This window comes from Eublepharis macularius, chromosome 2, assembly GCF_028583425.1.
Source record: "Eublepharis macularius isolate TG4126 chromosome 2, MPM_Emac_v1.0, whole genome shotgun sequence".
Lineage (NCBI taxonomy): Eukaryota > Metazoa > Chordata > Lepidosauria > Squamata > Eublepharidae > Eublepharis > Eublepharis macularius.
The window spans coordinates 158,721,224-158,734,687 of record NC_072791.1 but is presented as its reverse complement, the minus strand read 5'-3'; the positions used below and the strand labels follow the sequence as shown (position 1 = coordinate 158,734,687).

At 51.6% G+C, this 13,464-nt stretch overlaps 1 protein-coding gene across 1 annotated transcript; it reads right to left on the bottom strand.

Moving 5' to 3' along the window:
• Window positions 1-623: 623 nt before the first annotated feature.
• On the bottom strand, window positions 624-1,466 carry LOC129323561 (integrase/recombinase xerD homolog). Its single transcript, XM_054970094.1, has one exon. The coding sequence runs from the start codon at window positions 1,464-1,466 to the stop codon at window positions 624-626; it is 843 nt and encodes a 280-aa protein (XP_054826069.1).
• Between the last annotated feature and the right edge of the window lie 11,998 nt (window positions 1,467-13,464).

Genomic DNA, 13,464 nt, shown 5'->3' with positions numbered 1-13,464 from the left:
CCTGTGGCTCCCGCCAACACTCCTACCACTGACCCAGTCCAAGAGGCCATCCCGCAGGTCTTGGAGCCAGATGTCCTGTCCCCAGCTGGACAGGTGGACCCCATCCGGGGCGTAGAGGGGGCCGATGCGGAAAGAAATGTCCCAATGTGCGATGAAGTGGCCGCCGGCTTCCGCGATGTACTGACCCATGGCGCGAGCAACCCTCTGCCTGATCCCGTCAACCTTCCTCGGGCACCGGGCACCACGCCATGTCCGCCGCTGTAGCAAGTCCGACCAAAAGAACGCCGTCTGCGGGAAGAGGCTCCGGAGGCTGTCCAGATCGGAACGCATGGCCCGCTGCAAATCCGGCCCCTGGCGCTTGCCCAGGTCGTTCTCCCCAAGCTGGATGACCAACGCATCCGGAGGTCCCAGGCGCTGGGCCTGCCGCAGGAGCATCGGCCGGAGTGAGTCCCAGAGCATCCCACGCACGCCCATCCAGTGGATCTGCAGATGGTCTTCCAGTCCCAGGTGGCCGCCCCAGCCTGATGATGCCGCGTATCTCCCGGCCCAATGGACGATGCTGTGCCCACAGATCCACACCGACCTCCTTGCCCCTGCCGGAAGAAGCATACGAGACCAGCCTGTTAATGACTGCTCCCCCCGCTGGGCCGAATGTAGGAGCGAAAAGCCCCGGACCGCCAGCGCCCAATAGCCATGATGGTCTTGTCCGGCAGCCCGATGCTGGCGGCCTCGGTGGCCGCCCCGATGCGGAAGGAATGCGTGCCAAACTCCGCAGGAGGGAGCCTGGCCGCCTCCAAGCAAGCTCGCAGCAGGGAGGCGAACTGGTAGCGGGTGAGCGGGGAATGATCCCTGTGTATGAGGAAGGGGCCCTGGAGGGGAGGGCGAATGCCCAGGTAAGCACCCACCGCCCGAACCGGGCAGACTGACCCCCGCCGGGAGGCCCGCAGGCATAGGGTGACCCCCCTTCCCCGCTGATTCGTCTTGGAGCGACGGATCGTGATGGAAACTTGCTTGGGGGACCAGGAGACGTCCGAGAAGCTGAGCGCCCTGCCGCTTGGGTCGTCCCGGGAGCCCGCCACCAGCTCGCCCACCCGCAGCGCCCCGAAGAAGGCCAGGGTAAAGGCCGTGTGGAACAGCCGAGCCTCGAAGGGGGACCGGCAGCAGTCGGGAAGGACCCCCAAGAGGCGACGTAGGATGGAGAGTGAAATGGGGCGCCTCCTGTCGGCGGGAGGCGGAGCCAGCCTGGCCCAGCCCTCGACAGCCCGGCGGGGAATGAAGCCGCGGCATGGGTCAGGGAACCCTAAGGCCTTACAGAAGAAGGATACTGCCGCTAGTTCTCTTCTCATGGAGCGGGGGGCCCGCCCCAGCACACGCAGGTGGGCCAGGTAACGCAGCACCTCGTCCTCGGAAGGGGGGAGGGCGGCCCCTCCGCCCGCCCCCCAGGTAAAGCCCACGAAGCGCTCCATTGCCGCAGCGTAGGCCCTGAGCGTGGAGGGGGCGACTGAGCTAAGTACTCCCTGCATCACGATGTCCCGCCAGCCAGCCACAATTCCTCCGGAAAGGGGTCCGGTGTGCGTTGAGCCTCTGGCGCCAGCGCGAAGAACCTCTCCATCTGGAACCGAGACAACGCGTCCGCAAGGCCATTATCCACACCTGCTACATGACGGGCTGAGAAAGTAATGTTAGTGGCCAAACAGATCAAGACAAAGCGGCGAACCAAGCGCATGACCCTCTCGGAGCGAGAGGACTGCCTGTTGATGACCCTGACCGTAGCCTGGTTGTCGCACCAGAACACCACCCGTTTGTCCCGCAGGAGATCCCCCCAGATGGAGACCGCCACCAGTATGGGAAAAAACTCCAAGAATGTGAGATCTCGCAGGACCCCTGTACTAGCCCACGAAGGAGGCCATTGCTGGGCGCACCACCGGCCCCTGAAGAAAACCCCAAACCCCAAGCTCCCGGCTGCGTCTGAGTGAACCTGAAGCGCGGAGCCCAGGTCGAGGGGGGCCTGCCACAGGGAGACGCCGTTGAAACCGGACAGGAATCTTAGCCAGACCTCCAGATCTGCCTTGATGCCCTTGGTGAGGCGAATGTGGTGGTGAGGAGAAATAACCCCCCGGCAGGCCCTGGTGAGTCTCGCGCAAAAGGCCCGCCCGGGGGAGACCACCCTGCAGGCAAAGTTCAGGTGGCCTATTATCGACTGCAATTCCTTGAGGGTGCATTTCTTGCGAGCAAGGGTCCCCACCAGGAGGTCCCGAAGGCGAGCCAGCTTATCTGCAGGCAGCCGGGAAAGCCCGGCCGCCGAGTCCAGCTCGATGCCCAGATAGGTGAGGCGAGGCGAAGGCCCCTCAGTCTTCTCCTCTGCCAGGGGGACGCCCAGCTCAGCCGCTAGCTCCTGGAAGATGCGGAGGCGGTCGGCGCAGGCGGGGCTGTTGGGGGGGGGGCATGATGATAAAGTCATCCAGGTAGTGACTAACAAAGGGGGCCCCCATGCGATCCTTCGCAGCCCATTCCAGGAAGGTGCTGAAGGTCTTAAAGGCCGTGCAGGCTACCGAGCAACCCATGGGCATGGCCTTATCAACATACCAGCGGTCACGGAACTTAAATCCCAGCAAGCACTGGTCACTGGGGTGGACGGGCAGGAGCCGGAATGCCGACTGGATGTCGCACTTGGCCATGAGGGCCCCCCTCCCGCAGGCCCGCACTAGCCGTACCGCATGGTCGAATGAGGCGTACCTCACCGAGCACAGCTCGGGTGGGATGGCTTCGTTCACTGAGGAGCCCCTGGGGTACGAGAGGTGGTGTATGAGGCGGTACTCGCCTGGGGTCTTTTTGGGCACCACCCCCAGCGGGGAGACCCTGAGGTTGGGCAGCGGGGGGCTGGTAAATGGCCCCGCCACCCTCCCTGCAGCTACCTCCTTGTCAATCTTAGCCGCCAGCACCTCCGGCAACTCCCGGGCGGACTTGAGGTTGCCGGATGTGGTTGCCACGCGAGGGCCGGTGAAGGGGATACGAAAACCAGACGAGAAGCCCTCCCACAGGAACCGGGCAGCCTGTCTGTCTGGGTATCTTGCCAGGAGGGGGGAGAGGGCGTGGAGCCTGACGGGGGTATGGGCCAGGCCGCCCAGCCCACAGAAGAGACTAGTTCCCGCTGCTAGCGGGTTGGGAAGCTGCAGGACCCGACCCTCCTTCCTTGCGTGTGCTGTTGCTGGAGGGCCGGCCGCCCCGAAAGGGCTGGGGGGCAGCTGGATCGCGGGGGCAAGCCAGGCGGGAGTGGGGCCCTCCACAAGCATCACAATTGTGATCGAACCGGCACCTGGGCCGTTGGCACTTCCCTTGATTGTATTCCCAGCACAGGCCCCTGCCCCGCTCCCTGCGGGGAGGCCAGCGGCCGGTGCGGAGACCCTCCCCCCTGCCCTTCATGTGGGGCCCCACCAGCCAGAGCCATAGCTTCTGGTTGATGAGGTCCCAGCGTGCCCTGGGGTTATGAGAGGCCCGCTTGCGGAAGGCCTCATCGTAATCCAGGGCCGCCGTGTCCCCGGCGAGGGCTCGGGCCCGCAGAACGTTCCCCAAATGGTTAGTGAGGTGCCAGCCCCTGTCAGGATAGGCGGCCTGCACCACCCCCAAGTAAACAGTGAAGCCTTCCAGCCAGTTTGCGAACGTGCGCTCGGCTGACTCCTTTTTTGCCCCTTTTTTCTCCTTTTTTGAGGAGGGGGCAGACCTCCCGTCCTCGGCCTCCGGCCTGAGTAGCGAAAGGACGTCCACATAAAAGCCGTCCAAAATGCGCTCACGAACCTTGCGAGACAGATGACAACCCGGGGGGTCCTCATCGTCCGTACTGGATGCGGGGGGTGGGGGGCTGTCCTTGGAGCCCCATACCTCCTGAGGGTCACCCTCCCCCCCGTGGCACCTAAGCCGCCGCCGCTGCGCCCACTTGGGAAGACCAGGGACCCGAGAGTCCACCTCCCAGTAATCGCCCTCCAGTTCCCCATCGTCCGAGGACGAGGACTCACCTGTGGTCCAGTCGCTGTCTGAGTCCTCATGGCGGCGCCGCTGGTTCTTCCTCCTGCGCCCAGACCTCCTCCTCTTGGCAGCTCGCTCCCGCCGGCCGCTGGTAGACCGCTCTGAACTGGAGGTTGGGGAGTGAGAGTCCCGACGGCGTGCTGCCCCCCTCTTCGTCTTGCGGCCCACCTTCCGGTGGGGGACCTCAACAGGCTCTGTGGCAGCTGGGGCCGCCCCGAGCCCGGGGTTCCCCAGGTGCTCTACCCTGGCTGTAAGGGCCTCCAGTGCCCTGCTAATGCTCTGGAGAGTAGAGGGGTTGGCCTCAGCCCCAGAGTGCTTTACCTGGGCCCCGCCTGGTGCCCCTCTGCCTGCAGGCTTGCTGGTCTTGGGAGGCGACCCCACCCCCTGGCCCGACCTTGAAGTGCCAGCCCGTCGTGGCCTGCTGGAGCCTGCCTTTGGGGTGACTTGAGCCCTGCAAGAGGGAGATGAAGGGGGCCTGCTGCCCCTTGCCTTGCCCCGGGCTTTCCCCGGCCCCTTGGGCCTGCTTGCCGCACCCATTTTGGGAACAGCCGCTGCGGGCAGGGGGCCGGGCTTGTGCCCCCTAGCCGCCCCCTTGCTAGCCCCCTGGGACAGGTTCTTCCCTGCCCCCGTCTTCCTAGAAGGGGCCATGTGAGCAGGCGGCGAGTGACCCAATCAAGGTACCAGGAACCACGTGGCCGGCCGAACGGGGACCCCCCCCAAGGAGCCCGCCCCCCCCCAAGGGCAGCCTGGTTGCAGCGAGAGACCGGGGCTCAGCTAAACCCCAGAGGCCTGTCCCGTGCCGCTCCGACGCTCCCCCGAGTTGCTCTTCTGCCGAGTGAGGGAGGCTGCGCCGCTTCCAGCTGGTGCGAGTAAGGGGCAGCTCTCACCCTGTTCCTCGCCCAGCCACGCACTGCCCTCGCTCGGTCTTTGCCGCCGCCTCTTCTGCCGCGCCCCGCGGTCTTCCTGCTGCCTGCTTCAGTCCCCGCCGCGCCAACGTCTTCCGCCTTGCCTCGCCGCTCTCTCAGCCTGGTCTCCGATGCTCCTCTCTGTAGACGCGACGAACCGAAGTGAGGGTGGGCGGGGACGGCAGCTGGTTAAGTACCCAGCTGCCGGACCTGAGTGAAGACTGCGGACCGGAGGCTCGCAGTCCCCGCCCCACCCCACCATGGAGCCGGCCCGGGCACCCTGATTGGCCGGCTCCGAAGTTTGAATGTGATTCGTCGGCAGCCCGCCCGGGGGTTCCCGGATGGGCTGACGACGAAGACGCTGGCCTCGCTCCCTCCCAGCTTGACGGCGGCAACCGGGCGCCCGGTAAGTCGGACGCCTCCGTTTCACCATAATGCAGCCTCATTTGTCTTAAGCACTGTAGAACTTCTACCATGTATAGGCCTCTTGTTCCCAAAATGACTTACTTTCACTGTGTCCTCCATATGTCTCTTTGGGTCAGCTTAACTTTTGTTTACATAGCCCTGTTGCATTTATCCAAACTTCTGATTACCTCAGGCCATTAAGATGAATGAATTTATACCATGTTTTATTCCTTCTGCCAAGAAGGAGAAAGAAGGTCACAGATCAGCACAATTTACACTGAGGGTTGTCTCCTTTTGGCAATACAAATGGATGGCATTCAGAGGACACTGCAACTTTATTCTAATCACTAAGGAGGTCACAGTTTAGTTTGCCTCAGCATTCTTGAAACTCTAGGTTGTGCTATGAAAAGTTTTGTAGGAAAATGTGATCACTTTCCTCATTATGTGATTGACACAGATCAAATCCAAACTGGAAAAGAGAAAAAGAAAAAAAGGTGACCAAAATAATTGATATTATTTACTTTTTTTAAAAAAAAGATTAACTAAAAGAGTAAGGAACAGTGTTAAGTGCAATCCTAAGAACACTTTCCTGGGACTAAGCCCCACTGAATAAACCTGAGTAGGATTCCAAGTAGACTTGCTTAGGATTGCTCTTTCAAACTACTGGTTTTAATCTTAGCACCTAACTCTATGCTGGAAGTAAAAATACTTTAACAAGGTATTTTTGTACTTCACAGTAAATCAACTAGGGAAAATGTATGCCATCAACATTCCTGCTTCTATACAGGAAGTTCCATAAACATTTCTAAATCCATTAAAATTAATAAATTTAAAAAATCATTAAAATATTCCAGAAGTGATGTCATTGCATTTTCTAGGAGTGTATGCACTGCACATGTTCCCAGGCTGCCTGACAGTGGGGGGCAATTGCTGAGTGGCCTGAAACCTCCCATTGGGAGATTGCCCGCCACTGGTGGGCACTTGGAATCCCTAGGCCTTCCAGAATTACAGTCTGGATAAAATGGCAGTGTAGGAGGGTAGACTTTGGCATTATACCCTCCTGAAGCCTCTCCCAAAACTCTGCACTCTCTAGGTTCCACCCCCCAAATTTCCAGGAATTTCCCAACCCAGAGCTGGCAACCGTACTCATAGCAGTATTTTTATTTATTTATAAGATTTAGTTGCTTTTCAAAATTTCAAAATCACATATGACAAAATAAAAACCAATGATCATATAAACACTATTAAAACAACCTTTAAAGATAGTTTTAAGTAGTCAGTCAAAATGTATCAACATAAAAGCAACTCAGGTGTATATGCTCAACAACCATTTAACAATCATATCATCGAACAGTAATAGAAGACAGTAAAATTTTCAAACCTTGGCAGAATGCCTGTAAAGCTGAGGCCGGTTTATATTACTCCAGAGCTCTGAGACAACTAATGCCTCCCTGAAGGAGGAAACTTTAAGCAGGGCTTTCCCAGATTATCTCAACACACAAGAGAGCTGATCTCTGAGAGAAACTTTACCCAGTCCATTTAGAGCTAACACCAATACCTTAAATTTGGCCAAGAAACAAGTAAGAAGCGAGTGCAGTTGCTCTAGTATAAATGTAATATAATCACACGTACTAATTCCATATGGATGTTTTTCTGCAGAATTCTACATTAGTGGATGTTTTGGATTGTATTTAAGTGCAGCCTTATGCAGAGAGTAGAGATGGACATGAATCAAATTATGACCCAAAAAAATGCACGAACCACGCCGGTTCGTGGTTTGCAAACCAGTGGTTCGAGGAAGCTCGTTTCCACGAACTTCCATGAACTGATTTACTGGTTCGTTTGGGTCATAAAGGGGCAGTTTAAATGGCCATTTCCCTGGGGAAATGGCCATATAAACTTTTCCTTCAGCTTGCAAGTGGCAGGTCCCTTTAAACTATCAGCTGGCAGGCGGCAGGAGGAATCCCCCCTCACCGCCTGCCAGATGATAGTCTAAAGGGACCTGCCATTTGCAAGCCACAGGGCCCTTAAGATTGCCCAAACCTCAGCCCCCATCCCACCCTCACCCCCCTCCCTAGCCCCACATTTACCTTGCCCTGAGGGCCCGCGGTGTCCTCCCCCTCCTCCCGCAAGGGGCTAGAAGGCCATTTTTGGCCTCTTTTGCTGCTGTGTGGGCCCGTAGGGTGGCGGAGAAGGCAAAAAATGGCCTTCCTGCCCTTCAAGTGGCCATTGTTGCGGCCATTTAAAGGGCGGGAAGGCCATTTTCGGCTTCCTCCCCCACTGGAAACGGCCTTCCCACCTCTCAAATAATCTGCCACTTGCAAGGCAGGAAAGGGCCCTTTAAACTGTTAAATGCCCCTTTCCCTGCCACTGCTAAGCAGCCAAAAAGGGGCATTTAAACACCACGAACCACAAACTGGTTCATAAACTTGCCCCAGTTTGTGCCAGTTCATGGTTCGTGAAAACCCACAAACCACGAACCTCATGGTTGGGTTTTTTTGTGGTTCATGCCGATCTCTAGCAGAGAGTACTACAGCTGTCTAATCTAGAGAAAGAGATGGAGTGCTGTATAACAGCAACTGTTCAGGTCTCTTATGAGTAATGGGAAGTCTTTCCTGGAGAACTCATCTTCAGTTGCTGCTAACATTACTGCCCTGCTTTTGTGGAAGCAGAAGGGGGGGGGAAGCAGCATCCCAAAGTTGCAAGTTCCTGCAACAGAATCGCTTGTGTGTGTGTGTTTTTTTCTGAAGAAATAAACTCCAGCTCTCTGGACACCCAGGGTGACCAAAATCACAGGGATTTTGTTCATCCATACTCATTGCTCTGGCTCAGTTGCAAAATGCATTAGGTTCTAAGTTCCCTCAGCTATTCTTTAAAGAGAAGGCTGAATTACCATAACTGGTAATTTATCATGGTGTAAACATAAGCATATGCTCTCCTATCCAGAGGTAGGCTGCTTTTTGCATCATCCTACCAAGAAGTAAGAAGAATTTTGTCAACATCCATTACTTTATAATTATATAAAGTTTATATAATAAAATGACAGGTGAAATAATTATCAGTATCTCTCTGTATAACTGGCTTAGCAAGTAAATTACCATTTAGTGACTGGTCATCTATATTGGCCTATTATGCCAAGTGATGGTCACTTACACGGAAGGCTTTAAAAAATAAGATAGATCTGTCAATGATTACTAGCCATGATGACTAAAGGGAACTTCTACTGGCAGAGGCAGTAAACCTCTGAAACCCCATGCTAGGAGGCAATATCAGGAAATATGCAGGAAACAGGTGGACAAGAAGGATTGCTGGTCTGATGCAGCACAGCTCTTCTTAAACTCTTTCACCATCATGCTGTCAGTGCCTGACTTCCATTGTCCAACATGCTCATACAACAGTGAAGAAGGGCAAAAAATATCAAGCGCCAAGAATTATTGCTGGCTGCCATTACTTCCTGTAACTAACTAAAAATAATGTTCTCAAATACCTGGCCAGCAAATTATACTGGCTGCACCTGGGACAGGTGTCACCTGAAAAATAATTTCCCCTTAGCACTGCATCAACTATTTATTGCAAGTACTGGCTAGAGTGAGCTTTTCAGCCAAGTTAATTTGAACTGTGTCTTGATGTACTGTCGTTTTAAGACCATGGCTATAACGATAAGGGAAATCATTCTGGCAAGTGTATTATGCTAGTTAAAATGAATTACCTTAAATCATCACTCCTTAACTTGCAGCACTCTGCAGTGTATGAATATATTATTTGATTCTTGTAGCATTGGCTAGCCAATGCTAGAGACTAACCTGAATTTGGGACATAAACCCTTCAATGAAAATGCTCATTGTTATGAATTCTCAATAATATTTCCATATAGATTGCAGAAGCTGTTAGAGGTTCCAAATCATGTTAGGATCCAATGATTTGAGACTGCCAAGAACAAGGGTGGCATGTTCAGGTTGTATTTAAGTTCACAAATAGCTGACTGAACAGAGGATTGGTAAGAGAACCTCCCTGAAGGAATCTTGTCAGGATCAGTCCAGACAGGCAAGGATGTAGAGGGCAGATAAATCTGAGGACCAGAAAAAGGAGTGGACAAACTAACAAATTAACAATACCATTCTAAATTAACAATACCGTTCTCACTATTGACTACTATATCTGAGCGCAGCACAGCAGACCAAAGAGAGAACTTGGACATCTAGCACTTCTGGGCAATCTATAGCTAAGAATACTCTCTATCTGGGGTATACATATTTTGAGCAGCACTTCATAAAACAAGTAGAGGGGAAATTAGCAAGAAACATGCGGGAAAATAAAAACAAAGTTACTTTGTTGGAAAAATAAAACATATGATTACAAAATGAAGTAAATATCAGTGCATAGCGCACACACATACCTAAAATGTAACCAGCACCTATTACCTATCTCCAAAGGTACCAAAATTTGGAGAGGGGAGGCACAAAAAAGGGAGAAAGCAATAATAAAAGCCTGCTCTTGACAGGGGGAGAAATCTGGGTGGGTCAAATGGAGGGAGACAAAGGATGCACAGCAATGATCCACATTGGGTGAGCCCAGGTGGCAATCGGGGTTCAGAGGCTGAAGAAGGAAATCTCAAGAGACTGAGGCCTGCCCAAAGTCTCTGTGGAAGGATCCTGTGTAGTATCACAGAGGCAGTAGGTGGGGTGATTCTGCTACAAAGTTACCAGGGAAATTGGGGCTATGTTTATGGACAGATAACCCTATTATCTGGGGGGTTGGCTCCCATTGTTGGGATTAGACTGCAGGAGAAAGCTTGAATTTTACTACATGCTCGGTCAGCACATAAACAGCTGTTGGTGATCCCTGGCCACAAGGAGATTCGCCTTGCTTTTTTGGCCCTGGCACCCACCTGGTGGAACTCTCTGTATGTGTAAGCCCAGACTCAGGAGGGCCTGTTATTGTTCCGCCGGGCCTATAAAATGGAGATGTTACACCAGGCTTATGGTGGTTGAGGCAGGCGGGTCACCCAGCTGGCATCCTACCAGTGGTGGGGTGGTATGTGCCCCCAATTCTGTATTCATCAGATCACTTGCCCTGTGGAGCCTGATGTTTGAGAAGTAGGGTTCAATATGCATGCTGCATTATGATGCTTTTAATATAGTATTAATTTGATCTGCTACCAGTGTTTTATATTTGTATGTATTTTATTATGCTGTTTATCTGCTCTATGCCCACTTGTGGGGAGACCGGACTATAAATCAAGAAAGAAAGAAAGAAAGAAAGAAAGAAAGAAAGAAAGAAAGAAAGAAAGAAAGAAAGAAAGAAAGAAAGAAAGAAAGAAAGAAAGAAAGAAAGAAAGAAAGAAAGAAAGAAAGAAAGAAAGAAAGAAAGAAAGAAAGTTAACTGCTTCCAAATTCAAGCGGGAAGGTTTGCGGAATGTTTAGGTAGTCTTGCTCAATCAGATGAGATTCTACAGGTGATGTTTGGAGGACAAAAGCTATTATGGTTGATGAGAGATTTAGATCTCAGTGTATCCTTTGAATATCCTTTTGTGCATATGAACTATTATCATTGCCAATCCCGGAGACACCTCCAGAGTTCTGAATGGGGAAGTGGCTGATGAGGTTGCCTCTAAGCACCCCTTTTCCCCTTCTATTCACATGCAGGGTTGTTTAGAATTTTCCAGGGACTCCATCGTGCATGCTTATGTTTTGCTTATCTCGTGTACTTATGGCCTTGGGAGAACCCAGTGTCAGAGAATGCACTAATAGCCTTGGGGTGGAGGGTCCCAATAACTGTAATTCTGTGCTTCAATATGGCCTGGCTGTGAACATACTAAGTCAGAATACTTGTCAGGTTATTTCAGGACTCTGACTGGCAGCAATTCTTCCCAGGATATGTTACCTAAGATCTTTTAGCCAGAGGTACAAAGAACTACACCTGGGTTCTTCTAAGTGCAAAGCATATGCTCTGCCACTGATGCATGGTCAAATAATTCACTGGAGACTGTCAGAGCAGAGTATTTATAGGGTGTGTACAAGTAGGTTTTAATTCTTTGGTTAGATATATTTAAGTAATTTTTTTTATAATGAAAGCTGTCAAGTGCTTAGACTATAGTAGAGAAGTATAACACTCTGACAATGTAAACTACAATCCTATGTAAAGTTGCTTCAAAACCAACTATTTTCAAAGACAACTGCTTTTCAATTCAGAGCAACTGAAAAGTAGTTATATACATTCGTTTTTTTCTTTCTTGAATATACTTTTATCCCACTACTCTCCCCAATGGGAGCTACAGAAACAGCAACAAAAATATACTTTTAAACAAATTTACATAAGTATAAAAAACAAAAGATACAAAAGATAACTTGGGTTGGTGTCCACAAGATTAATCCATCTGGTCAAGGCAACAGGTAGAGATTCTCCAGTTCACAGCCAAGGACTTATACCACCAAACATGCCTAGGCTATAGATACCTGTAGCAGAAGAAAGAAAAATATTTAGCCAAGATTATTCAAGCTAGCAGCCATCCTCCCTCTATTCCCACTCGTTGTCTTACTATTGTCACTGGAGAAAAAATGATTTCAGATTTCTGAAAGTCTACAAAAACCTGCAAAAGCTAATTGATCATTGATAATATGGAGAAAAGAAACTAGTGTGAACATCACAGCCCACAATGGTTCTGTCATCCTGCTTTTGAATTCCTTAAACAACATAGTTAGCTGCCAATCTGAAATACAAAACATGGAATCTCAGAAGAAAATGTGAAGAATTCTTTGAAGCAAGAAAATGAACTGAAATCACAAATGAATGCACTGTCTTTCAGTTTAAGATTTTAATCATTTAGTGTTTAAATAACATAACTAGGACACACACAAACATACATACATACATACATTTTGGTGTATATGCAAGGAAAGTAACATCACTAGATTGTGGTGTGCACTGCGCTCACCTTACCCATCTCAGCACTCAAGTAGGACATACTTTACACCCACTGCTCTATGTTTTGACAGCATTTAATCTGAGATACCTTTGTTTTTACCGTAAGGCTTCACATAATGCTTTCAGTAGTATGAAGCTAACCTGACCTTGTATCCTCCTGGGGGAGGGGGCGGGCTGCACCTTTTGCCTATTGGCCAACTTGTCAAGGCACCTTCCTCCTTCTCCTTTTTTGTCTCTGCTTCTATCTCCGTCTCTCACTCTCATCTCCTTACTCCAGACTCTCTCTGTCATCCCCACTTGCCCCCAGGGCCAGCCTTATATCCCTCCTCTCATTCCCAACTCCACCCCCCAGCCCTTTCCCTAGGACATCCCTTGCTTCCTTCCAGCATGACCCCAGTCAGTTGGGGTCTGCATGGGTGCTGGGTCGGCAACTGCCAATTTCCTTTGGGGGGGGTGATGGCCCGGAGGCTAGGGAGGCATGCCTGGAACACATCGTTTCAGGAGCCTCTGGTGGGGGGGGGTCATCCTCCTTCTACATCCAGGGCATGTAGTCAGAATTTGTGCAGAGGTGTCCAGCCTGGCGCTTAGCTATGTAAATGAAAGGAAGGGGGGAAAGATATCACATTATCCAGGGGCTGTGGTCCTTCATTCTGGACATCCAGAGTAGGGGAGCATGGGCTGTAACTAGTCTGGGGGGGGCAGCCCAGAGGCTGGGGAGGCATTCCTTGACAAATAGCAAGGGTTTTTGTTGAGAAGCACTTTAGGGTCTCCTTAGGGTCTGTTCATATAACACCCCCAGACATGTAGAATTTACACTTGGACTCAGGTATACCCCCACTGCCAGGACCAGTTTGCCTGCCAAGCCCCTCAAGTGTCTGCTTGGGGCAGAGCAGTCAGTCTAGATGCACCACAGAGACTTTTTCTGGCTCCTGAACATCAGTAGCAAGGAGGAGAGCACCAATTACAGGGTCCAAGACAAACCTTTTGGTCTGGAACTAGCCAGCAGCAGTGTGGAGGAATGAGTGTACCTTGCTTAGGATGACAAAATACCTAGAAACAGCCTGCCCACTGTTGTGCAAGCCTGAATGTGTATATGACCATCCACAGAATCCATGTATTTTTTTGCAGTAGAGTACATGGGCAGGACATGTGTGTGTGGGGGCGTCTCCCACTATAGCTGGAGATCTCCCCACAATTCCTCCTCTTC